At 39.7% G+C, this 25,711-nt stretch overlaps 2 protein-coding genes across 2 annotated transcripts in view; one reads left to right on the top strand and one right to left on the bottom strand.

Moving 5' to 3' along the window:
* The first annotated feature begins 218 nt into the window (after positions 1–218).
* Positions 219–6,778, top strand: si:ch211-284k5.2 (sperm axonemal maintenance protein CFAP97D1). Its single transcript, XM_060886278.1, has 5 exons — positions 219–311; positions 1,448–1,528; positions 2,420–2,538; positions 5,248–5,431; positions 6,662–6,778. Exons 1-5 carry the CDS (start codon positions 219–221, stop codon positions 6,776–6,778), a joined length of 594 nt encoding a protein of 197 aa, XP_060742261.1.
* A 2,604-nt stretch (positions 6,779–9,382) lies between these two features.
* Positions 9,383–25,711, bottom strand: part of LOC132856649 (neuronal acetylcholine receptor subunit alpha-7) — a 26,407-nt gene continuing 10,078 nt past the window's right edge. The window contains exons 5-11 of the mRNA XM_060886277.1: positions 24,234–24,343; positions 21,277–21,356; positions 19,583–19,750; positions 17,987–18,181; positions 12,506–12,592; positions 11,996–12,105; positions 9,383–10,384 (exon numbers count right to left, since the gene is read on the bottom strand). Coding sequence (XP_060742260.1) covers positions 9,806–10,384; positions 11,996–12,105; positions 12,506–12,592; positions 17,987–18,181; positions 19,583–19,750; positions 21,277–21,356; positions 24,234–24,343 — 1,329 coding nt within the window. The 3' untranslated portion in view covers positions 9,383–9,805. The remainder of the gene's footprint in view (positions 10,385–11,995; positions 12,106–12,505; positions 12,593–17,986; positions 18,182–19,582; positions 19,751–21,276; positions 21,357–24,233; positions 24,344–25,711) is intronic.

Genomic DNA, 25,711 nt, shown 5'->3' with positions numbered 1-25,711 from the left:
ATGACAGACACTGCAGAGCCATTTCAGTCTCTCCAACAATCCACATCATTACTGAACGCTGCTACTGGAAGAGCATTAAAATACTGAAATCTTTGTTAATTTTTTTTAGACAAGAAATTGCACACATTTAGAATGATCAGAAAAACAATCTAAGGAAACGCATATAGGATTGTGAAACGTATATTACAGCGTATTCTTGCTTTGCTTCTCTAACAAGCATGCATAAAGCTTACCAGCCACTCAAACCTGCTGCTAATAAATACCTGCAGAAGAAATGGGACCAGGACCACTATGATGAGCATCGGAAGAAGGTACGTAGCTGGATTTATGCGATCATCACATTTCTGCCGTGATTCAGAGGTTAAGTCTAAATGCATTAGGACTTGCTACTGTGCTGTGAATAAGGGAATATATATTATTATGTATAATCTGTGTGTGTATAATCTGATTGGATGAAACTCGTGTTTATTAAATGATGACAGCAGATGTATTAATGAAATAATGAGTTATCTCTACAACTATTTATTTATTTATTTATTTATGTACTTTTGAGAGTCATAAACAGCTGGAACCAAATTTCTTTCAACACACTTGGCCAATAAATCTGATTCTGATTCTGATTCTGATTCTGAACAAATGGCGTAAAACAGTCCAGCACGTCTAAATGCACTTTGGTGTATTTAAAGTTGTGTAAAAGTTTGTGTTTTTGTTTTCCTATCAAAAGCTTAAATGCATTTGAATAATGCGGTGGCTGAAAAGTGCAAAACAAAATACAACAATTCAGAAAACAAAATAAAAAATCAGAAAACACAACAATTCAGAAAACAAAAAGAGAATTCAGAAAAGACAACAATTCCTAAAACAAAATAAATCAGAAAACTCAATGAGAATTCAGAAAACAAAACAAGAAATCAGAAAACAACAACAATTCAGAAAACACAACAATTCAGAAAACAAAACAATCAGAAAACACAACAATTCAGAAAACACAACAATTCAGAAAAGACAACAATTCCTAAAACAAAATAAATCAGAAAACTCAATGAGATTTCAGAAAACAAAACAAGAAATCAGAAAACAACAATTCAGAAAACAAAACAAATCAGAAAACACAACAATTCAGAAAACAAAACAAATCAGAAAACAAAACAATTCAGAAAACAAAACAATCAGAAAACAAAACAATTCAGAAAACAAAATGAGAAATCAGAAAACAAAATAAAAAATCAGAAAACACAATTCAGAAAACAAAATAAATCAGAAAACTCAATAAGAATTCAGAAAACAAAATAACAAATCCGAAATTAATTGAAAACTAATAAAAACTGATCAGTAACATGACAAGAACTGAAATGTTAGAGGATAATTGTGTTGCAAACAGTAATCAGTAAAGGTTTTTTTAAGCTGGTTGTTTGCACTAAATGAAATTGTTTTGTTTGTCCATGAGGTGACTGAAGCCAAGCCCATAGTAGACACCAAAGGCATCCGAACGCCAACCCACATTCAAGCGAAGCTAAAGAAAGCACAGGTATGTACACATTATGTGGAAAATTTTATTCATTTTACTTATTTTATTTATTATTTCAGCAAATCTCAGTAGTGAATTGAATTAGTAACCAAGCCATATATACAATGCTATACAATTATACAATGATTTATAATAATCTCATAATAAATCTGTAGAAAATATTTAAGAGATTTTCCATTGCTAATATATCTTTTGTTTGCGATGTAGTTTGATAACAGTAGCATTTTAGTAGCATGAACATCATAGTGGTTAAGGTGTTGGGCTACCAATTGGAAGGTTGTGAGTTCAATCCCAGGTCCACCAAGCTGCCACTGTTGGGCCCCTGAGCAAGGTCCTTAACCCTCAATTGCTCATTTGTATAAAAATGAGATAATGTAAGTCACTCTGGATATAAGGGCGTCTGCTAAAATGCGGTAAATGTAATGTAACGATCAACAAAAACTCCAGTCTGGGTCCAAAAACATGCAAATAGATAAAAAAAACAAATAAGAACACGAAATTATATTAAATATAGACAAATTGATCTATTATACTAATCCAATTAACCAAATATAAGATTTCTCGACTTTTGTTTATTAATTTCTTAAAACTTGTAATGAATGAAGATGTATGAAATAACTGACAAATTCAAAGATATGTCGACTTAATAAGATCTCAATTCTAATCCAGTAAGAGATTATATTAAACCTGGATATGTTATTTAAAACTTAAGTACTACGTAAGATATGTTAGTAAAGTAATGGGATGTAACAGTGAGTTTAATTTAACATGAATGTTAACAGCATTTATAAAATAGCTCTAAAATTTTGTTTACATTACATTTCGTAATTAATGAACCACGTTTTTCAACTTTTACAACCTTTCAATATATCATTGTCATATTTGTCTAAGGTTCAAGAAGAGAGGCAAGCCGTCATCGACAGAGATAACCAACTGCTAGCGTCCAAAATAGCTGATATTCAGCTTTCTAAAGGACGTATAGACCACAGGAACTTCTATCCTGCGCGTAGGTAAGTAACGTTTCTGGTTCTTTAAGTTCTTGCCATTTGAAAAATATATAATATCCAGACACAGATCTACACTTTAATGTATAAAATGAATTTGAAATCTTTAAATCGTAAGTATATAAATAAAAGCTAGCTAGCTGATCTATAATACCTGCCATATACTTTCATTTATAACACCAGCTAGTTAAAGAATTAACTAGCTAGTGACACTAGTCCACATGACACTAGTTAAACTCTAACTTTAACCGGTTTACTTTATTTTTTGCTACAAAATAGCCACTAGGTTGCTAGCTACAGTAGCTATCTCTATTATGGTAAAATCAATAGACATTTGTAGCTAATATCATTTGTGCTAGCGTCTCAGGGTGTTGAGAATGTCTGTATATTCATATTACCACAGATATTACAGTAATTTGAGCTTCCTGTCCAATATCATTGTATAATTTTAATCATTTCTATGGTTGGTTCAGCTAGACTTGTCCACAATTCTCACTAACTACAGCATTTAGGTCCAAGACCCCTGAGTCCATAACAGTTCTTTTTACTATTGTGTTTAGTATAAAATGTTTATATAGTAAAAATTCGCTCATTGTTTATTATTAGAATTTTTTTATCATAAATGAACTTATTAAGGGGTCACGGTGGCTTAGTGGTTAGCACGTTCGCCTCACACCTCCAGGGTCGGGGTTCGATTCCCGCCCCCACCTTGTGTGTGTGGAGTTTGCATGTTCTCCCCGTGCCTTGGGGGTTTCCTCCGGGTACGCCGGTTTCCTCCCCCGGTCCAAAGACATGCATGGTAGGTTGATTGGCATCTCTGGAAAATTGTCCCTAGTGTGTGATTGCGTGAGTGAATGAGAGTGTGTGTGTGCCCTGCGATGGGTTGGCACTCCGTCCAGGGTGTATCCTGCCTTGATGCCCGATGACGCCTGAGATAGGCACAGGCTCCCCGTGACCCGAGGTAGTTCGGATAAGCGGTAGAAAATGAATGAATGAATGAATGAACTTATTATAATTTAAGTTGCTAATTAAAATAAACAAAGGAGAATTTCTCTGAGAGAAAATAGACAACGAGGCAGGTCATTGTTGTGTATATGAAAGCACTTAAATATTTTCTATTATATACAGTCGTATGCAAAAGTTTAGGCACCCCTGACAATTTCCATGATTTTCATGTATAGATATTTGGGTGTTTGGATCAGCAATTTCATTTTGATCTATCAAATAACTGAAGGACACTGAAGTAATATTTCACTAGTGAAATAAGGTTTATTGGATTAACAGAAAATGCGCAATATGCATCAAAATGAAATTAGACAGGTGCATAAATTTGGTTGCCATTTTGTTGATTTGAATACCTGTAACTACTTAGGACTGATTAACTGGAACACACAATTTTTTTGGTGGCTCATTAAGCCTTGAACATCATAGACAGGTGCATCCAATCATGAGAAAAGGTATTTAAGGTTGCCAATTGCAAGTTGTTGAAATATAAAATAATTTAGATATAAATATTATATAAATGTTAAATCTTATAATATTGTATGTTTGTTTGGTTGCTAGAGCATCATGAGTTTAAACTATCCAGTACTTAAAGTATACGTGTAGGTGGAAAATGTTTGGCTGACAGATTTTGGAGAAGGTTATAAAGGCTGCCTTTGTTTACAGCATGTTTTATGTGGGATTGTTTCACCATTGAGCTGTAGGTGGAAAATGTTAACGTTCTCATTAATTAGCGAGAGGCAGATTCCCCAAAGTCTAACAAAACCTGATGAATTCCAACTTTGTATCTTTATAGACAGAAAATGTCATACTGCAGTCTTACACAATGTGTTATTAAATCTTTTTACCAGCCAAAAAAAAAATAATAATCATTTAAATTTTTTTTCTAACCCTAACCCTAAGGGTGCCCGTGTTAGCATTGAAATAATGGCTAATGGCTAATCTTAAAGGTGACATTCAGGGCTTAAATAACGTGAAGTTTAACATTGCCGGCGGAATTGAAATCAACTTATGGGATATTTTATTTATCAAAATAAACAAATTAATTAAAATGAACCAGGACACCTTTAGCTTTCAGTGTGTAAAGTATCAAGACTGTGAGTTTAGCTGCTGATGAGTAGAGATAAGAAACGTTGTGTTTGAGCCCCCGGCTAGGCACATAATTCAGACTTGTTCACAGTGACGGTGGTACAGAGGTAAAACCTCTTAAACACATCAAACCTCTTGATGTATCTGGAGCTTAAAACTCCAGATACATCAGCTACAATAAAATGAAAAGATTTAAACCTAATAATTAGACTTTTAAGGCTGGGTAAATACAGAAATATACAGTAAGCGTAATGGTAAAAAGTGTAGGTTCGTGAAATAAAATTCACATATTTTGTATTCTGTTAGAGGTATTTACAAATGCTAACAAGTATTTTTATGAAATGTTCACGCACCTTCTTGCAGAAACTCACAACAGTTTCATTTTATGCCCCGAAATGCTTTACTCTGCATCTCATTTCACCAAAACCTCAAGAGAAGTGTTTAGGATGTTGGATTTAGGTGATAAGTACAGTATAACCAATATGTAAGCATTTGTAATCTGATCTATAGAAATAAAAGAGTGATAACTAAATAAAAGTAAAACTGAAAATACTGAAAATATTTCTTAGCAACTTTTTGTCATAAAGTTGACTCAGTTTGTTAGTGCTGGTGTTGTTCCTGCAGTCTGAACTCTGAGAGCAGGAGGATCAAGCTCCTGGAGGTGGCTCATGAGAATCAAGCGATCTATGAGAGGATCACAGCACAGGAATCTGAATACAGACGGGAGCTGTGGCAGGACGACTGGGTGAGGATAGAACAAAGGCGAGAAGGTATCACACGCTATCCACATGGAGTGGCTCATAAACAGGTAAATATCTAGGTTCAACATCCTAGGTAAAAAATCTGAAGGTTAAGCTATATAAAGCTTAACATTAGCTTAACGTAGGGATGTGGTAGCTCAGTGGTTCGACTACTGATCGGAAGGTCATTGGTTCGAATCCCAGGTCTACCAAGTTGCCACTGCAGGGCCCCCGTGCAAGGCCCTTAACCCTCAATTGCTCAGGTGTATAAATCGAAATAAAAATGTATGTAAGTCATTTTGCTAAATGCTGTAAATGTAGCTTATCGGCGCTGTCGGGCGGAAACCTCGTATGTCCAAATTTGGTCAATTTCATATTTTTTCACATATCGATGCTATTGGTCAGTCCCCACGTGGGTCTGTTATTTTTACAAGTTATTAACCAATCTAAAGTCGTGAAAATAGCTTGAGCGCAAATCTCATAACTCCATTGGACACTTCAACTGTCCACCTCTTCCTCACTCCGCGGGAGAGCTTCGTGGCATATTTCTCCTCAAGAAGAGTCGCAACGAATCAACACGTCTTCTGAGGTAAATGTCTTCAAAACACTGGGCTCAAAGAAAAAAAAATCTTGACCCCCGCTAGTTCTGGTGCTCGTCTGAGGACAGGAATTTAGCGCAAGACAATCCACTGCAACACGGACTAAACCCTGTGTACTGCAGATAAGGTACGGCGTTTTTTAATTTCCTGAAAAATAACGGTTTTGGAGATACGAGGTTTCCGCCCGACAGCGACGTTATACTAATGTGCATTAGTGTTCTGGTGGTTTGTTGCAAAGAAAATGTATCTTAAATTTGTCAGCTAACTTGGTGTTGTAATTTAAATAGAATGGTGTTAACTATTTAGAATGGTGTTAACTAATTTATTAGCTAATGTGCACTTTGATTATATCAGTTTAAGGCAGTTATCTAGACTTTTAACACAGCATTTATAAACCATAACTGAGAATTAGGTTCCATTTTGGGATGTAAAAAGTGATTTATTGCTGTTTTTTCAAGCTATGTGTTTAGCATAAAGTACTTCTGCTGCTGATTTATTGTTTGTTAATTTTTACACATTACCACATGGCTAGACTGCAGGAGCCACAATCTGTGAAACTCTTTCCAGTTTGGAAAATCTCTACGTTTATGATTTATGATCCAATTTTAGCAGTTAGATAGAATACTACTGCAAAAAATGTGTCTCAATGCAGGCAGATTTAAATTTAATACACAGGATCTTGTCTTCTACATTACACAGAAGATAACAAAGAAGAAAAGTGTCAAGTTCTTTGGAGGAACTTCGGGTCAGACGTTGTGCTCATCCAGCAGAACGCAAGACGGCGAAACCACAGACGAAGACCTCCGACATCAATAATGCCCGATGACCACAATATGTACGTATCTGGTTAAACGGAAACACCTGGATTCCTGTAGAAGAAGCCTTTATTCTTGTCATGTATACATTACAACGGAGTGAAATTCTTTCTTTACATATCTTAACTTTGGACGTTGGGGTCAGAGCACAGGGTCAGACATGATACTGCACCACTAGAGCAGAGATGGATAAGGAACCTGCAGTGGCACCTTTCCTGAGCTGGGTCTTGAACCACGACCCTTAACTCACAGCTTTGAGCCACCACTATTCTCTATAGGAACACACAATTTCATCATGATCCTAAATCTGGATGGCGGATGCTCATATCCAGGATTTATTGACCACTGGGTGGCAGCATGCATCTCTACAAATAAATGCTCTTCCATGTTTTATCTGGAGTAGACCCTTTATACTTTATTTCTAATAAACATCTTCTCCATGTCAGGTCTGTTAATTAAAACAGCTTAGGAAGTAAATAGAATTTCTCAGAACGATGAATATCAAAATTTCAGCTGTTACATGTGATCGATTCCTTACTGACAACAGGTTCTCATCCTGGACCTGCTTGCTATCTTGCTGTTTTTGCTGTATGAGTTTCATGAGATATTCATCAACATGTTTTTCCGCAGTAAACTTCTCCTATCTATTATTTACATTCATCTATATTCATTCTTCACCAGAAAATTTGTTTTATAAGGCTATCCTTTAATACTGATAAAGGCATCTACCCATTATGTGCTTATGTACTACTGAGCGTCTATCTGTCCTGTTGGGCTTTGAGGTGTGTTAACAGGGGCAGGATGACATGAAGAAGTCTCTTCTCACCAACGTCTGATTATTAAATAACAAGATCAGTGAAGAACAGTATCTAATACTTGAAAGCACCAAAACCATCTTAATTTTCTGGAACTCTTTTATTGTTCTGTCAATCTGTTTGATTACTTTGCTAATTGCTACTAATTTGGATTTGGATACTGAATTAACTCCACGCATGGATTCTACTTCGGATTCATTACAATAAGAACGCACTAATCCAGATACTCTGGGTCTCCACACTGCTGCACATACTGTATATACAAATACAGTCACATATAATAATATATAAGTTACACCATAGCAAAAAAAGACATGACCTTTTAGTACGGCTTTGTACCAGGAAAAATACAAGGGCTCACCGACTCATACTTTCTGACATTTAGAAAAATATTATATATTTATTTGTAAAGGGCACACAAAACCACAATAGACAAATATCTAAATCCATGAAGTGCGAAATGAAAGAAAAAAATAAGGAAATAGTGTATTTGGGATGTAGGTAGAAGTTTCGACTCATTTCAGGTTAGCAGAGTGTTTCCTTGTCGTTACGGTAATAACATTCAATTAAAAAAAATATTAGGTTTCTTAAAATGCAACAATTTTAAGTATAGGAGTATTATAACAAACATTTTCCATATAATACGTATTTATCTAAAAACTTGTGAAGATTAAAAAACTTTTTTTGTGAACGCAAATAAAGTAAAATAATACTGAGCATTTGCACTGTGTATTAAAGCATATTATTATTTTATTATTAAAGACACAGTGCTAAAAATTTGAGTGTGTGTGTAAAATATGTTTAAACTTCCTGCATAATCTTTAAAACGGAAATAATAATGATTTTTATAAATATTCTATAATAACCTAAGCATAAGGGGGCACGATGGCTTAGTGGTTAGCTCGTTCGCCTCACACCTCCAGGGTTGGGGGTTCGATTCCCACCTCCGCCTTGTGTGTGTGGAGTTTGCATGTTCTCCCCGTGCCTCGGGGGTTTCCTCCGGGTACTCCGGTTTCCTCCCCCGGTCCAAAGACATGCATGGTAGGTTGATTGGCATCTCTGGAAAATTGTCCGTAGTGTGTGATTGTGTGAGTGAATGAGAGTGTGTGTGTGTGCCCTGCGATGGGTTGGCACTCCGTCCAGGGTGTATCCTGCCTTGATGCCCGATGACGCCTGAGATAGGCACAGGCTCCCCGTGACCCGAGGTAGTTCGGATAAGCGGTAGAAGATGAATGAATGAATGAATGGAATAAACTCTAGAAAACTGGAAAATACTTGGAGAAAAAAACATACATGATACGACATATCAGATAAAGATAGTCAGAGAGGATTTGTGCCATGTTATGTAGTGCTTTAACTCGTGTAAATGAATTCTATCTGTTTCAACCGTTATGAAATCTACCTTGAGAATCCAAAAAGAATCCTACAAGAACACACAGTGACATCAATATCGAACAGAGAGTGAACACTTCAAACGACACTATCGTACTTTATTATTTATGTGACTGATATTTAAATGAACGTTCCAATGTTCTTCAACAAAATCTCTATTTACCACATCTGTAGTTGTGTGTAGTGTGTGTGTGTGTGTGTGCAGTGCCGGCCCTGCGCATAGGCAGAATAGGCAAATGCTAAGGGCGCCGCCCACCACTAGGGGCGCCCGGGCGCCCAAATTATTATTTTTATTAATATATATATTTTTTATATATTTTGTTTATGAACAAAATGATCGGAACACAATTGTCTGTGATTCCAGGGGCACCAGGTGAAATCTTGCCTAGGGCAGCAAATTGGCCAGGGCCGGCCCTGTGTGTGTGTGTACAGTAATTCACACGCATTGAAAATAGTTCTAATTCATGTATGAGCACTGTAATAATTCTCTTATGTCTGTTTATAATAATTTATTCGTTCATATTGTTGCTATACTGTGGATATAGAGCCCGTCTCCAGGAATACAGTACACACTGGATGCATGACTACTTTAAAATGCTTGCTGTGGAACATATGTACAGATGTGGTACATAGAGTTTAGTCTGAAAAATATTGCACGTAAAAAAGCATGTATTTTAATGCGTTTGTATAAACCCACAGGTCACAAAAACACTTCCACTCCTGTTAGTACTGGAGCAGAAACGACGTGTTACAGAATTATAGTAGCGAGTGTATAAGAAACACTGTAAATGTGTTTATGTGAGTGTACACGGCTCTTTCTACTAACTGAAGAAGTCTTTAGAGATCGCCTCTACAAAGTTTGGAGCGGACATAAGAATGCCGAAAGTGCAGAGTATTGTGAAGAAAGAGAAAGCCATCAGACACATACGATCGATGACTGCTGCTGCGAATTTCCACTCGTTACACATGCTTGCATCTTCATCCCGGTTTCGAAATCGCCTTGTGATGTACCTCACTTCCTCTAGAATCTTTGCCAAATCAGTCATGCCAGGCCCTCCTACGATACCTCTGGTGTGCCCATCTCCGTTCCTGGTCCCTAACGGCGCCACCGTGGCCCCCGACAGCAACACTTCCTCCTCATTGGCTCGAGCAAAGCGACCACAAATCAGAGCCGTCTCAGCTGAGCTGGAGCAGTGAACACCACCCTCTGTGCCCCTGAAGCCGATGTAGAGCGTGTTGGTGTTGGAAGACTGCAGTGTCCCCTGGTCAACACACAGCTCCACACTGGACACACTGCCTCTGTGAAGAGGTTTGTTGTGGCACGCTGAGTGGACATGATGATCTCCTGGGCGTCGCATACGCAGGAACCAGGCGCACCAGTTCAGCAGTACAACACGCGTCTACACACAACAGCAAGATAACACATCAGCTGAATCAAGCAAGACATCATGCATAACAAGCACGGATTTTAGCAACGAATTATTTGCCCTACATTATCTCAAATTTCAAGATAATGAAACTCATGTAGGTGAAAACGCTGTATGAGCGACTTATTTGTTTAATGGTAGTGTTGTGGTATTAAATTTAAATCAATATAAGGTAAACACATACTATTTGATGCTTTATGAAGGTCATGATGTGATGATCTTAATCAATGCAAGGATAATATGAGTTAAAAAAGTAAATATGTATGTACTTAAATATCGTACTGAGTCAGTAATAGGTAGAATCATTGCAAGATACGTGAACAGTGAAAGATAAATGAATCAATGAAAGGTAACTAAGTCAGTACAGGGTAGCTGTGAATCAGTACAGGGTAACTGTGAATTAGTACAGGGTAGGTCTGAATCATTACAGGCTAACTCTGAATCAGTACAAGCTAACTCGGAATCAGTGCAGCTTAACTCTGAATCAGTACAGCATAACTCTGAATCAGTACAGCATAACTCTGAATCAGTATAGGCTAACACGGAATCAGTACAGGCTAACTCTGAATCAGTACAGGCTAACTCTGAATCAGTACAAGCTAACTCTGAATCAGTACAAGCTAACTCGGAATCAGTGCAGCTTAACTCTGAATCAGTACAGCATAACTCTGAATCAGTACAGCATAACTCTGAATCAGTATAGGCTAACACGGAATCAGTATAGGCTAACACGGAATCAGTACAAGCTAACTCTGAATCAGTACAGGCTAACATGGAATCAGTTCAGGATACTTCTGAATCAGTACAGGCTAACTGTGAATCATTACTGGGTAACTATGAATCAGTACAGGGTAACTGAATTAGTACAGGGTAACTCTGAATCAGAACAGGCTAACTCTGAATCAGTACAGGGTAATTCTGAATCAGTACAGGCTAACACTGAATCAGTACAGGGTAACTCTGAATCAGTACAGGATAACTATGAATCAGTACAGGGTAACTCTGAATCAGTACAGGGTAACTCTGAATCAGTACAGGGTAACTCTGAATCAGTACAGGCTAACTATGAATCAGTACAGCCTACCTCTGAATCAGTACAGGGTAACTGAATTAGTACAGGGTAACTCTGAATCAGAACAGGCTAACTCTGAATCAGTACAGGGTAACTCTGAATCAGTACAGGGTAACACTGAATCAGCACAGGGTAATTCTGAATCAGTTGAGGGTAACTCCGAATCAGTACAGGGTAATTCTGAATCAGTACAGGGTAACTGAATTAGTACAGGGTAACTCTGAATCAGTACAGGGTAACTATGAAATAGTACAGGGTAACCGAATCAGTACAGGGTAACACTGAATCAGTACAGGGTAACACTGAATCAGTACAGGGTAACTATGAATCAGTACAGGGTAACTATGAATCAGTACAGGGTAACTATGAATCAGTACAGGGTAACACTGAATCAGTACAGGGTAACTATGAATCAGTACAGGGTAACTATGAATCAGTACAGGGTAACTATGAATCAGTACAGGGTAACTATGAATCAGTACAGGGTAACTATGAATATGTAAAATACTTACCCACTTCGGCATCTTGCCACCGTCTGGGTCATGGTAGTGATACTGTAGCACAAGCACTGTAGCAATGACTGAGAGCCCAACAATTACCATAGTAGTGGCAAAATACTGAGCTAGAATGAACACACACACACACACACACACACACACATAAACTGTATACAGTATGAAACAATTAAAATTTGTTTTGAAATATAATTCATAAGAATGAAGAATTTCTCGAGAGTCCTGAATTCAGTCTCGAATTACTGAATACATTACATTATTGAATATATTTTAAACACGTCAGTGAAATAAACTTAGTGAAAACCTGGAAAAAAAACCAGACTGTGCCTCCCATAAAGTCTGATAAAATGGAAAGAGACTGAAAAAGGGCCCACGGAGGCTGATCTTCAGTGCTTCAGATGACAAATGAGGCCAGAAAGGAAACATGCTTCTAAAAAAAGCCGTCGTGTCTGTTTTCTCTGTCACCTTCAACTCTGTAATCGAACGGCTATTGTATTTTTTACTTACCAATCAGAGGCACCGAATCTGATGTCGCTGGCATGATTTCAGCCACCAGAAGCATAAAGACGGTCAGTGAGAGCAAAACAGTTATTCCTAAAAAAAATAAAATAAAATGATATAAAAACATTACGACAATCCCTGCTCATTAACAATTATTTTCAACAGAATAGTACACACGGGGTGGGGTGGGGGTGGGGGGAGTGTGTGTGTGCACTGCGATGGGTTTCCATGCCGTCCAGGGTGTATCCTGCCTTGATGCCCGCTGACGCCTGAGATAGGCACAGGCTCCCCGTGACCCGAGGTAGTTCGGATAAGCGGTAGAAAATGAGTGAGTGAGTGGTACACACACACACCCACACACACACACACACCCACACACACCCACACACACACACAGAGACCCAATTTAAAAATTTCAATTTCAGCAGCATCAGACAGACAGCTCGTAGACAGCTCACAGTTCACGAGCTTCTGCTGTTGGAGATGCTTGAAAAGATCTTTAATGAGTTCTGTGGATCAATAAACCTCTAGAAGTCCAAGTGATAAAACTGATGGAGTGATTTCAGCTCATTTATAAGATAATCTGGAGCAAGGTCAAAGACACAAATACACAAACACACACACACACACACACAAACAATACAGATATACTGTATATACCAAAGTATATAAAGTATGTCAATGACAGAAAATGCTTTACAAAAAAAAAAAAAAGATTCATACGATACGTTTTATGGATAATTTCAAGAGATGTATATCTCACTCACTCACTCATCTTCTACCCCTTATCCGAACTACCTCGGGTCACGGGGAGCCTGTGCCTATCTCAGGCGTCATCGGGCATCAAGGCAGGATACACCCTGGACGGCATGGAAACCCATCGCAGTGCACACACACACTCTCTCATTCACACACACACTCACACACTACGGACAATTTTCCAGAGATGCCAATCAACCTACCATGCATGTCTTTGGACCGGAGGAGGAAACCGGAGTACCCGGAGGAAACCCCCGAGGCACGGGGAGAACATGCAAACTCCACACACACAAGGCGGAGGTGGGAATCGAACCCCCAACCCTGGAGGTGTGAGGCGAACGTGCTAACCACTAAGCCACCGTGCCACACAGAGATGTATATATTAATTTTAAAAGACATTCATTCATTGGTTTTATATTTTATTCTGGTACGGGTTGCGGTAGCTTCCTAAGTTTATCCCAGGAATACCGGGCATGAGGCAGGAATACAGTAAACCCTGTATGAGACACAATGACATAATGCATACATACATGTTATGCATAATAAGTGCTTAAATAATACATGCATTTTTAAACACACACACATACTTTTTTGTTGCTTATATTGTTTTTCCATTCGTGTGCAGTGAGTAAAGGTTTAAAGAAGGAATTCTCTGAGCCAGCACAAAACATTCGTGTCCTTATACAGAAATCCAGTGCTCATCTCCCCCAGCGTATTGAGCCTATTCTTGGTAAAGCACATTGTGTTTTCCTCTTTGCACAGATGCATAACCGACTATGTACTCTCTGGTGAGCTGACGAGTTCCCCTGGCCAGATCTGTGCACATTAAATTCTCAGTAACCCACAGCGTTTACACACGATGCAGTTAAGCCACTGTGAACACAATTATGGTGTTCTACCAAAAATCAGGGTGTCAGGATGCAATCTTCGATGAATCTTATCTTCACACCTGCTTTAATTCATCAGCTAATGAACACTCTTACTATCAGTCTTACCAGATTTAGCTCTCATGTATCTAACCAGCCTTCTAACACGTTACAATCCATCATGCTCTTTGAGATTACAAAAATCAGGATTTCTGGTAGTTCCCAGAATATCAAAGTCTACTAAAGGCGGTAGAACGTTTTGTATTGAGCTCCCAAACTTTAAATTATCCTTCCTGACGGTGTTCGGGGCTCAGACACACTTTCCCAGTTTAAATATCGATTAAAGACTAATCTCTTTACAAAGAAATACACATACTGTAGAAATACTTCTTACATCCGTGTGCTCTGGTACTTCTGCTCAAATGCATGCTAATTCCTCTCCACTTCCTTCTCTTGCTTTTTTTATACAGAGATTATACCAGTTTCAGTTGTGTTCTGCATCATGAAGATTTCAGACATTGAATGAGAAGATGCAGAACCCATGTGGTCTCTGAGGACAACGACCTCCTAATAAATACACAATTATGTGTATTATTATGACTGTAGAAAGGACATGATTCATAATAACACTCTCTGGTGTTTATAACAGTTTATAATCACACCCTCCAGTGTCACCTAAATGAAGATGAGGTTCACTTTTGAGTCTGGTTCCTCTCAAGGTTTCTTCCTCTTCCATCTAAGGGAGTTTTTCCTCACTACAGTTACCTCAGTCACCTCAGACTTGCTCATTAGGGATAAATACAAACACATTTAAATACAAGTCTAATCTTAATCTTGAACTTGTTTCTTATGTTCTGTAAAGAAGGGCACGGTGGCTTAGTGGTTAGCATGTTCGCCTCACACCTCCAGGGTTGGGGGTTCGATTCCCGCCTCCGCCTTGTGTGTGTGTAGTTTGCATGTTCTTCCCGTGCCTCGGGGGTTTCCTCCGAGTACTCCGGTTTCCTCCCCCGGTCCAAAGACATGCATGGTAGGTTGATTGGCATCTCTGGAAAATTGTCCGTAGTGTGTGTGTGTGTGTGCCCTGCGATGGGTTGGCATTCCGTCCAGGGTGTATCCTGCCTTGATGCCTGATGACGCCTGAGATAGGCACAGGCTCCCCGTGACCCGAGGTAGTTCGGATAAGCGGTATGACATGTTCCAAAATATTAGACTTTTAATTTGCCTTATCAAACACACCACACACTCTGTAACAAGAAATTATGATCCTGTCTCCACCTTATCGTCGTCAGACATTTGTCCATCTGTAAGTTCTAACTGTTTTAAGAAAACAAAAAACCTAATTTATTTAAGTCATTGCAGTACAAAGCTAAATTAAATCCAGACTGATTTTTTTTATATAACTGTTGCCTTATCATAATTACATCCACTCTGAGCTGCAGGTTTATTAGTTACACCATCATAGCTTCAGACAAATTGTAGATATGACACATCACGTTTGTAAGCATTCGGTTCAGTGTTATAACGTGGAAACTTAATGAACTGGATGTGGCGTTAATCTTCAGTGTGAGGTGTGTGAGGTGCCAGCTGTATAACTGGCATTTTGGGGGATTTTACTGTATACACGACTGTTTCGAAGGCAAAAACAGTGCAACAGTGCAACCAAACAGGAAAAACTTCAAGCGATTTCCAGTCCAGCGAATGAAAAAAAACTTCGTATAGTTTTACGTACGAATTTAGCGTCTGTGTGCAGAATGTCTCAGAATGCCATACTTATCAGGCTTGATCTGGAAATGGCTAGAGCTAAGACCATGTTAGGTGCTGAGAACGTTTTCCAGTACCATCAGAACTGGTTGGCTGAGGAGTATACAAAAAAAATCAGATAAGACGAATTTAACTTTCCTTTGTATCATGCTATAGGAATGATCAGGATTTTAACACAGGTCCACGGACAGGCCGAGCTTGGTGTAAATATTATGGCATAGTCGGGGCGGTATGGTGGTGCAAGGAATGTTCTCCTAACAAATATTAAGCCCCTGGTGCTCACTGAAGAACATCTGAGTAGGACCACCATCTGACTGTGGATAAACTACTCATGAAGTGGTTTATTTGATCCACATTCACATAGACCGTGACAGCAGGATAGTGCATAGAATCACAAGTCATGCTTTAGTGCCTAATGTTTCCAGAAAAATTACAGAGCTACATTCATTCATCTTCTACCGCTTATCTGAACTACCTCGGGTCACGGGGAGCCTGTGCCTATCTCAGGCGTCATTGGGCATCAAGGCAGGATACACCCTGGACGGAGTGCCAACCCATCGCAGGGCACACACACTCTCATTCACTCACGCAATCACACACTAGGTGGAGGCGGGAATCAAACCCCGAACCTGGAGGTGTGAGGCGAACGTGCTAACCACTAAGCCCCCTCAGAGCTATATTCTTTTCTAAATAATTTATTCAGTGGCCTTCACAGACCACAGACCCTAGTGAGCCTTTGTGGGAAAGGCTGCTTTAAGCAAAACCTTTTAATTAAATATATATGCAGGATCTTTCAAAATTATTGGAACAGCAAGGCCAAGTCTTTTGTCTCTTTTTTTTCAAAATTTTTGTGATCAGATCAGACCCAGATCAGAATTTAATCTTTCATGTCTTGATATTTACATAGAGATGAGTTAAACAATTTAGACCTTTGGTGGAAGGTCAAAAAATACCTGGAAATCAAAAGTATTGGAACAGTCTTGGCTCCACCTGCTACCTCTAACATCATGACTTACAGTACGTAATCATTTAAGACGACTGAGTCTGTGCAAGAGGCGGGGCACGGTGGCTTAGTGGTTAGCACGTTCGCCTCACACCTGCAGGGTTGGGGGTTCGAGTCCTGCCTCCGCCTTGTGTGTGTGGAGTTTGCATGTTCTCCCTGTGCCTCGGGGGTTTCCTCCGGGTACTCCGGTTTCCTCCCCCGGTCCAAAGACATGCATGGTAGGTTGATTGGCATCTCTGGAAAATTGTCCGACGTGTGTGTGTGTGCCCTGTGATGGGTTGGCACTCCGTCCAGGGTGTATCCTGCCTTGACGCCTGAAGACTACTGAGTCTGTGTAAGAGGCTGCCATGCAAACCCGAGCCATGACACTACCTACCGATGAGCATGTAAGTTTTGAACCATGAGCAGATCCATTCTTCCTCCAAACCTTTTTATCACTTTGGAAGAGGTTAATCTTGGTTCCACAGCCTTTGAGCCTCTATACTTTATTGTTCATTCCATTCTGGCCTTCAGATTCTTACTGCTGTTGAGTGGAACGCATCTTGTATTACGGCCTCAATATTTCTGCTCTCAGAGTCATCTTCAAATGGTAGATTGTAAGATCTTCACCCCTTCCCTGTGGAGGTTGTTGAAGATGTCACCGAATGATGTTTTTGACTGAATTTGTTTGATGTCTGTTTGTTCGTTCCCCAGAAAGAAAAGAATTCTTCTTTGCTCAGTTTCAAAATTTCTTGCATTCTCCCTAATAGACAGCTCTCTGGTGTTCATGTTGGTTCCAGGGTTCCAACCACGAGCAGACAATCAGAGCTATTAACTGTCTAAACAGTCAGTCTAACAGTGTATACCTGGGCAACATGAAACACCACTTTCTCAATTACACGTTCCATAACTTTTGATCACTTAAAAAATGGATGGGTTCAAACGAACGTTTGAAAGCTAAAATTCTGATCTAACATCTCATGTTCACCTTTTGATCTTCAACAAAAATGTCTTCCTTCTATAGCAAAATAGACTTGGCCTTATTTTCCCAAAAGTATTGGAACAATAAGGCAAATTCGAGGGTTTTTGCTCTGCATAATGTGTCTGTGTGCATGTTACCCAAAGAGATCTTTTCCCCTGAGTCAGCAGGCAACAGGAACACCAATAGTGCGAGGGTGGAGATGATCACACAGGGCACGAGCAGGTTCAGGCCGTAGTAGAGCGTTCTCCTCCTCATCACCAATGTGAAGGTTACGTCAGGGTATGGCTCCTTACAGCAGTCATAAAACCTCTCGTTCCTCCGTCCAGGAACCTCTAAGATTTTAGCAAAAAAGCATATTTACTGTGCGTGTCACATACTAACATTGTAGGTATCTAATTGTGAAGACGCAAATGAACAGATGCGAGACATATTTTACGTTATATTAATTACGTTCCCACTCACACGCTGTCCAACTAAATGAAAAATAACGTTCGAGCCGCCACAGTTACTCGTATTCTCTGCGAAATTCATCAAAGCACACCTCAAAACATCACAAAAACAATATAAAAGAGGAATAATCCAATTTCCTCCAGTGGATGCTTGTTACCTCGACATGATTTTCAATTATAGGGGTGTTCTACGGCCCATTGACTCGGGCCACTTGTTCCTTCTCCTTCCCTCAAATGCTCCCTGATTTCCCTGAAGAAATGGGGGTAATTTATCTCTTAGCTGAAGACGAAGCAGGATTTCAATCCTCATTAGCTGTCTCCAGGTCTCCTGACTGTAGCCATGTCCAAAAAAGTTGAAAAACTAATTCATTATCTTTTTTTTTTTTTTAATTTTCAGCTTGCCTTTGGGGGGGCACGGTGGCTTAGTGGTTAACACGTTCGCCTCACACCTACAGGGTTGGGGGTTCGATTCCCGCCTCCGCCTTGTGTGTGTGGAGTTTGCATGTTCTCCCCGTGCCTCGGGGGTTTCCTCCGGGTACTCCGGTTTCCTCCCCCGGTCCAAAGACATGCATGGTAGGTTGATTGGCATCTCTGGAAAATTGTCCGTAGTGTGTGAATGAGAGTGTGTGTGTGTGTGTGCCCTGTGATGGGTTGGCACTCCGTCCAGGGTGTATCCTGCCTTGATGCCCGATGACGCCTGAGATAGTTCGGATAAGCAGTAGAAAGTGAGTGAGTGAGTTTGCCTTTGATGAACAGTCACTAATACGTATTGTGAGGGATGGAGTTTAGTGACCAAACAAAACACAGAAATAACGTGACAAGATTTTTCTTATTTTCTGTTTTAAATGCATAGTTTTCTTCCTTTGGCAACTTTTTCATGAATGACAAATATGCAAATAATGCTGCCGAATTCAAACGACTAAAAAACCTATTTATTTCCAGGCCCGCTGATAATTCTAGCTGTTTTATTCTATCGGTTTTATTATTTTCAAATCACTCTACAGAGACCCCATCCCCAGCTGATGATCGCTGGTAACATCATAAGACATTACTTCCAAACAATACACGGAAAAGTACGTCTGTGATCTTCGGGGGGCGTTAAAAAAAAAAAAAAAAAACGCATTAGGGATTTTTTTCCTTAATTACATGTAAAATGTCTTGTTTTAAAATCAGCTCCTTAGGTATTCGTTCTGGCTTTGTCCAGGTTTCCCATCATAAACATCTTAACATTTTATAGGGATCCGAACAGCCCTTTATATACTCTATCAACCTGTATAAACCTACCCACTAGATCCCACTCTCCATTGGCTATGTAGCCTGTGATATCTGCTTCCAGCATCTGCAGATCCAGAGACCAGCCTCCATAGGTCCAAGATCCAAACTTCAAATCACACCTCTGAACGTCGAAGGGAAACCAGCGCACATCAATGTAGCAGGTGCTCTTAAAAATACCTGCAAATATTTAAAAAGTCAGATTAAACCGGTTATTAGAACTACAGCACCTTCAAAATTATTGGCACCCTTTATAACCGAATATATTGATGCCACTTCGTTTCCCGCACAAACTATTTAGAATTATTTATTTTTTTATTTTTACATGGTTATTCATGATCATTTGTCTGCAATTAGATCCATCAAAATACTGCCGTACAGTGTAACCTTCGGAGCCACCACATCTACTCGTTTGCATGCATCCCATCATGCATCGCTGATGTAAAAGCATTGAGTAGCATTTCTACTTTCACTGCATCACTGTATGTTAGGTCTAATTGAAGAAACCACCAGCATGAACCTAGATGGCTGTAGTACAGACTGTAGTGTTCTCAGATAGGAATTCAGAGAGATAAGTTGAGCTGTTTGAGCTCCAAATCCGGACCCTATTCTCGACCTTATAGTACTTTATTTGGGCACTAAATTATTACAGGGTGTTTTGGCATTATTCCCAAAGGAATTGCATGTACTCAACCATTTCTTTAGACACAGCTACAATATGGAGATCCTCCAGTGGTTCATTTACAATCAGGGGAAATAAAAATTCATACACACATATAAATATATATATATATATATATATATATATATATATATATATATATATATATATCGTCGCTGTCGGGCAGAAACCTTGTATGTCCAAATTTTGTCAATTTCATATTTTTTCACATATCGATGCTATTGGTCAGTCCCCACGTGGGTCTGTTATTTTTAAAAGTTATTAACCAATCTAAAGTCTTGAAAATAGCTTGAGCGCAAATCTCATAACTCCATTGGACACTTCAACTGTCCACCTCTTCCTCACTCCGCGGGAGAGCTTCACGGCATATTTCTCCTCAAGAAGAGTCGCAACGAATCAACACGTCTTCTGAGGTAAATGTCTTCAAAACACTGGGCTCAAAGAAAAAAAAATCTTGACCCCCGCTAGTTCTGGTGCTCGTCTGAGGACAGGAATTTAGCGCAAGACAATCCACTGCAACGCGGACTAAACCCTGTGCACTGCAGATAAGGTACGGCGTTTTTTTAATTTCCTGAAAAATAACGGTTTTGGAGATACGAGGATTCCGCCTGACAGCGACGAGATATATATATATATATATATATATATATATATATATATATATATATATATATATATATATATATACACTCCACTCCACTATATAGCCACGTCCAAAGAAATGGTAGAGAACATGCAATTCCCTTATATTTAAATGTAATTGCATGTTCTCTACCATTTCTTTGGACGTGGCTACAGCTGTGAGACAATTATACTAAGAAGTAATTCATTCTATGCAGCATTTTGTACTGCAATTCACTTTCAATTCAATTCCCTAATACCGTATTTTTCTGTACATTGCTTCCTTTGATGACGCGTAATACCCCAGTACTAGACAAATACACAATCAGACAAGCTATATGAAAAAAGAAGTATTGTTTAATATGTAGATTAAATAGAAGTGAAGTCGTGTAGTATAGTTCACCTGGGGGTAGATACTGGCAGTAGCCTGATGAGTTGACCAGGACGTTGGTATGAAAAGAGGCATCAAACCTCTCATCAGCGCTATGGAAACACACATGTTAGTCGATGCTTAACGTATACTGTACAAACATCTTTCAGCTTTTCTGCATCATGAAAGGTTTTTTTTAACTCGTTGCTTGTTTAATTCATTAGTGCATAAAGTACCCAAAGCTCTCGCACAGCTGTGATACAGACACTTTATCTAACATGATGCCTTTTGACACCTAATCTGTAATTTGGATCTGCACAATTATTCAGTGTAACTCATTTGTCACTATGTTTAATCTCCTTGTATATTGTATCTATTTACACCATTACTCCAGTTGTATTCCCCTTCATGGAGATTTCTTTCTTCACAGAGATGAAGCCACCCCTGTGACGATCCCTAAGCATCCAGAGATGTACCAGCTCTTTAAACAGGGTGTGTTTGCACTTCATGAAGATTTTGGACATTCAATGAGAAGAATAGCTCTTCGAGAAGCTCTTAATCAATACAGAAATCTAATCTCCATCTGTCAGCGATGTGGATATAAAAACAGACCCAAATGCAGGATAGCTAAAATAAACAGATTTATTAACTTAAACACACAAAACAGGAACAAAGACAAGACAAAAGACGACAAGGATTCCGCGGCTAAATAAACATGACAATTAACCACATACAGTAAGGAACAGGTGTGCAGAGGCGGGAGGAATAAACAAGGGCGGGTCAGACACGTGACACAGAACAAACAAACGCACGTGGCCAAAAATCCGGGCTGGATCCTGACACCATCATTGAGCATTTGAAGGCTTCGGCACGGAGGAGTCGGTGTTAAATCTATAATGAACTCAGATGATGAGCTAATTTATGAGTTGCTCAGGAGCTCCTGGTTGCACAATGTCAATTGACTGTATGCAACTGTAGAAAGAACATTATTTATAATAACCCTGTCCAGTGTTTATAACAGTTTATAATCACACTCTCTGGTGTCACCAAAATGAGGACGGGTTCCCTATTACAGTGGTCCCCAACCTTTTTATCGCCGCGGACCGGTCAACATTTGATCATTTTACCGCAGCCCGCTGAGGGGGGGGTCATTGATTGTTTATAATTTAGGTTGTTTTGATTTAATAATTTTAATTTAATTGTATTTAAAGATGCCTTCAAAATAAAATAAAGTTACACCAAAAAATGAATATAAAGTGATTTAACATTTTAACTCACTAGAAGGCTAAATCAATGAGAACCCTGAGCTTGTTTCTTTGCAACGAGACGGTTCAATCTGGGGGTAATAGGAGACAATGACACCCGAAGTGTGTTGCTTATGTCCAGTTTATTCCGTTGTTTTGTTTTGGTTGCTGTCACTGCAGAAAACCCGCTTCACACAGATAGGATGTCGGAAACGGCAATAGGGATTTAAGTGCTGTGGTGACAATCTCAGGGTATTCCGCCATGACTTTAATCCAGAACACCGGCAGAGTTTCTAACTTTCTAACGACGTCTGTTTCGTACTCATTTTTGCTAATTTGTGGGTTAAATTTGAGCAAACACAATATACACGTACACCAAGCACTGTTATTCATGAGAAAGTACCGGGGAACAGAGAGAAGAGCGATACACATCTCTCCACCAAAGCTACAGTACAACGCCACTGCCGCTTGCAGCCGCTCAGCTCCAGACGTCACTTAAAACCGGCTCGATATCATGATATTTTGCACGTGCGCGGTATTGGTGCGGCTTTAGGTGACATCTCTCAGCTCCCAGTTCCTCTCGTCCATTGAAAGTCGCACAAACCCGAGAGAAATACACCACAGTAAATAAAATGGAAACTAGATTTGTAAAGTTCGTCGCGACAAACTTTGATGTTGGCTTTGACGAGGCAAGTATTCGCAAAGGCCGGTGTTTTTTGGAGGCGAGTGGACATAAGGGTCAGTGTTACTTTTGGAGGCAAGTGGACAGAAAGATAGGGTGCCAAAACATTTGGAGGCAAGTGGAGACGAGCATGTGACGTCATCCAAATACTCCTGAGGAAGTTCCCCTCATTGTTGTGAGTGTTTTGATATGTCACATGTCCATGTTGTAAAAAGTTTTTTGATTTTGCATATTTTGGGGGCGGGGCTGTGGGACAACGGAAAGGCCAGTCGGTACACCAATTTAAAAGTTTGTTCAGAGTATCACCCTAAAGGAGACACCAGAGTCTCACCCTAAAGGAGACACCAGAGTATCACCCTAAAGGAGACACCAGAGTCTCACCCTAAAGGAGACACCAGAGTATCACCCTAAAGGAGACACCAGAGTATCACCCTAAAGGAGACACCAGAGTATCACCCTAAAGGAGACACCAGAGTATCACCCTAAAGGAGACACCAGAGTCTCACCCTAAAGGAGACACCAGAGTATCACCCTAAAGGAGACACCAGAGTATCACCCTAAAGGAGACACCAGAGTATCACCCTAAAGGAGACACCAGAGTCTCACCCTAAAGGAGACACCAGAGTATCACCCTAAAGGAGCTGCCCGAGTTTGGTGTAGATAGTTCGAAAGCTTGCCGAGTTATAAACCTCCAAAGTTTATAATGGGAGTCTATGGGAAAAAAGGCAATTTGAGACCCGGTACCGGAAGTACCGGTACTCGGATCGCTTAGAAAAGTAACAGCAACAAACTTCAGACCAGGATCTACAACATATCCGAATTTGGTGCATGTGGCTCAAAAGCTCTAGGCCGCATTAAATTTTATAAATTTTTGTCTAAGCTTAAATAGGAAAACAGAATGTTGGCTTCTACAAAGCTACATAATAATTTAATGTTCCTTGGGCGGCCCAGTACCATTTGGTCCATTTGGTTCCGGGGTTGCGGACCACTGCCCTATTGTGTCTGGTTCCTCTCAAGGATTCTTCTTTTGGTTAGCAAACAAACAACAACAGTGTACGTTCTACCTGTTATAGAGAAGAATGTCAGGTTTCCAGATCTGATGATCAGGAAACCTGACATTAGACACTCCAGGGTAGTCACTCGGGTTCCACTGCAGATAATAATCCACCCAGTACTGAAGGAGAAAACAGAAAGGGGTCTAATTAAAATGTATCAGTAAATTTATTCAGGATATAAGATAGCAAACATTTTGTTGACGTTCTCTATACACATTGCACACTTGATTTCATTCATTACCATGTGATTCTTCCATAGTGAGTGAGTGAATGATTTGGGCAGATTCTAAAGGGTTAAATATGTGAGGGTTATTTTATATAAAGAGAAATCAGAATCACTGTGTGCTGGATTCAGAGCGGTGTAGATTAGTGTAACGTTCAGTAACAGGTCTGATGGTTATCATATTAAACCTTGAAATCATGTACAGCACGAACTCGAACACGAACGCACTCTACAACCTCATCGGTTGTTATCAGGCTGAGGGATCGGTCTAGGCAGAGGTCTGGTCCAAGTCAATTTCTTTAATATTGTGCCTAATTACATAATGTACATCTGGTGTTCTGCTGAGGGAAAAGGTCTGGAGAAGTTCAGGTATTAGTGACAGCGTAGTGAGATTCTTAAATCTGATCATGGACCGTATTGATGGACGTTAGACATCACGTGTGCATTCCATCTCGTGGTGCCATGTTCTCTTGAGTAAATGGTTTTAGGTTTTTACTGCTTGAAACTGGGATTTTGTGCTGGTAACTGGATAATCAACCCAGTACATGAACAACGATGATGCAGTAACCCTTAAATAAACCATAATCACCAATTAGGAGAAGGACTGCTTTCCAAACCCCAAATATTCATCGGTAATCAAACTAAAACTGAAAAGGAATCTCTGCACGGATATATTGAAAGGGCTCATGGAGAGGGAGACATAACAGACAGACAGACAGACAGACAGACAGAGTGCGAATGAGAGAGAGAGAGAGAGAGAGAGAGAGAGAGAGAGAGAGTGAGAGAGAGAGACAGACAGACAGACAGACAGAGTGTGAATGAGAGAGAGAGAGAGAGAGAGAGAGAGACAGACAGACAGACAGACAGACAGACAGACAGACAGAGTGCGAATGAGAGAGAGGGAGAGAGAGAGAGAGAGAGAGAGAGAGAGAGAGAGAGAGAGAGACAGAGTGTGAATGAGAAAGAGAGAGAGAGAGAGAGAGAGAGAGGGAGAGAGAGAGAGACAGACAGACAGACAGACAAACAGACAGGAAGAGTGTGAATGAGACAGAGAGAGAGAGAGAGAGAGACAGACAGACAGACAGACAGGAAGAGTGTGAATGAGACAGAGACAGAGAGAGAGAGAGACAAACAGACAGGAAGAGTGTGAATGAGACAGAGAGAGAGAGAGAGAGAGAGAGAGAGAGAGAGAGAGAGACAGACAAGAAGAGTGTGAATGAGACAGAGAGAGAGAGAGACAGACAGACAGACAGACAGGAAGAGT

The sequence above is a fragment of the Tachysurus vachellii genome, chromosome 14 (assembly GCF_030014155.1).
Source record: "Tachysurus vachellii isolate PV-2020 chromosome 14, HZAU_Pvac_v1, whole genome shotgun sequence".
NCBI lineage: Eukaryota > Metazoa > Chordata > Actinopteri > Siluriformes > Bagridae > Tachysurus > Tachysurus vachellii.
This window is presented reverse-complemented; position numbering and strand designations above follow the sequence as displayed.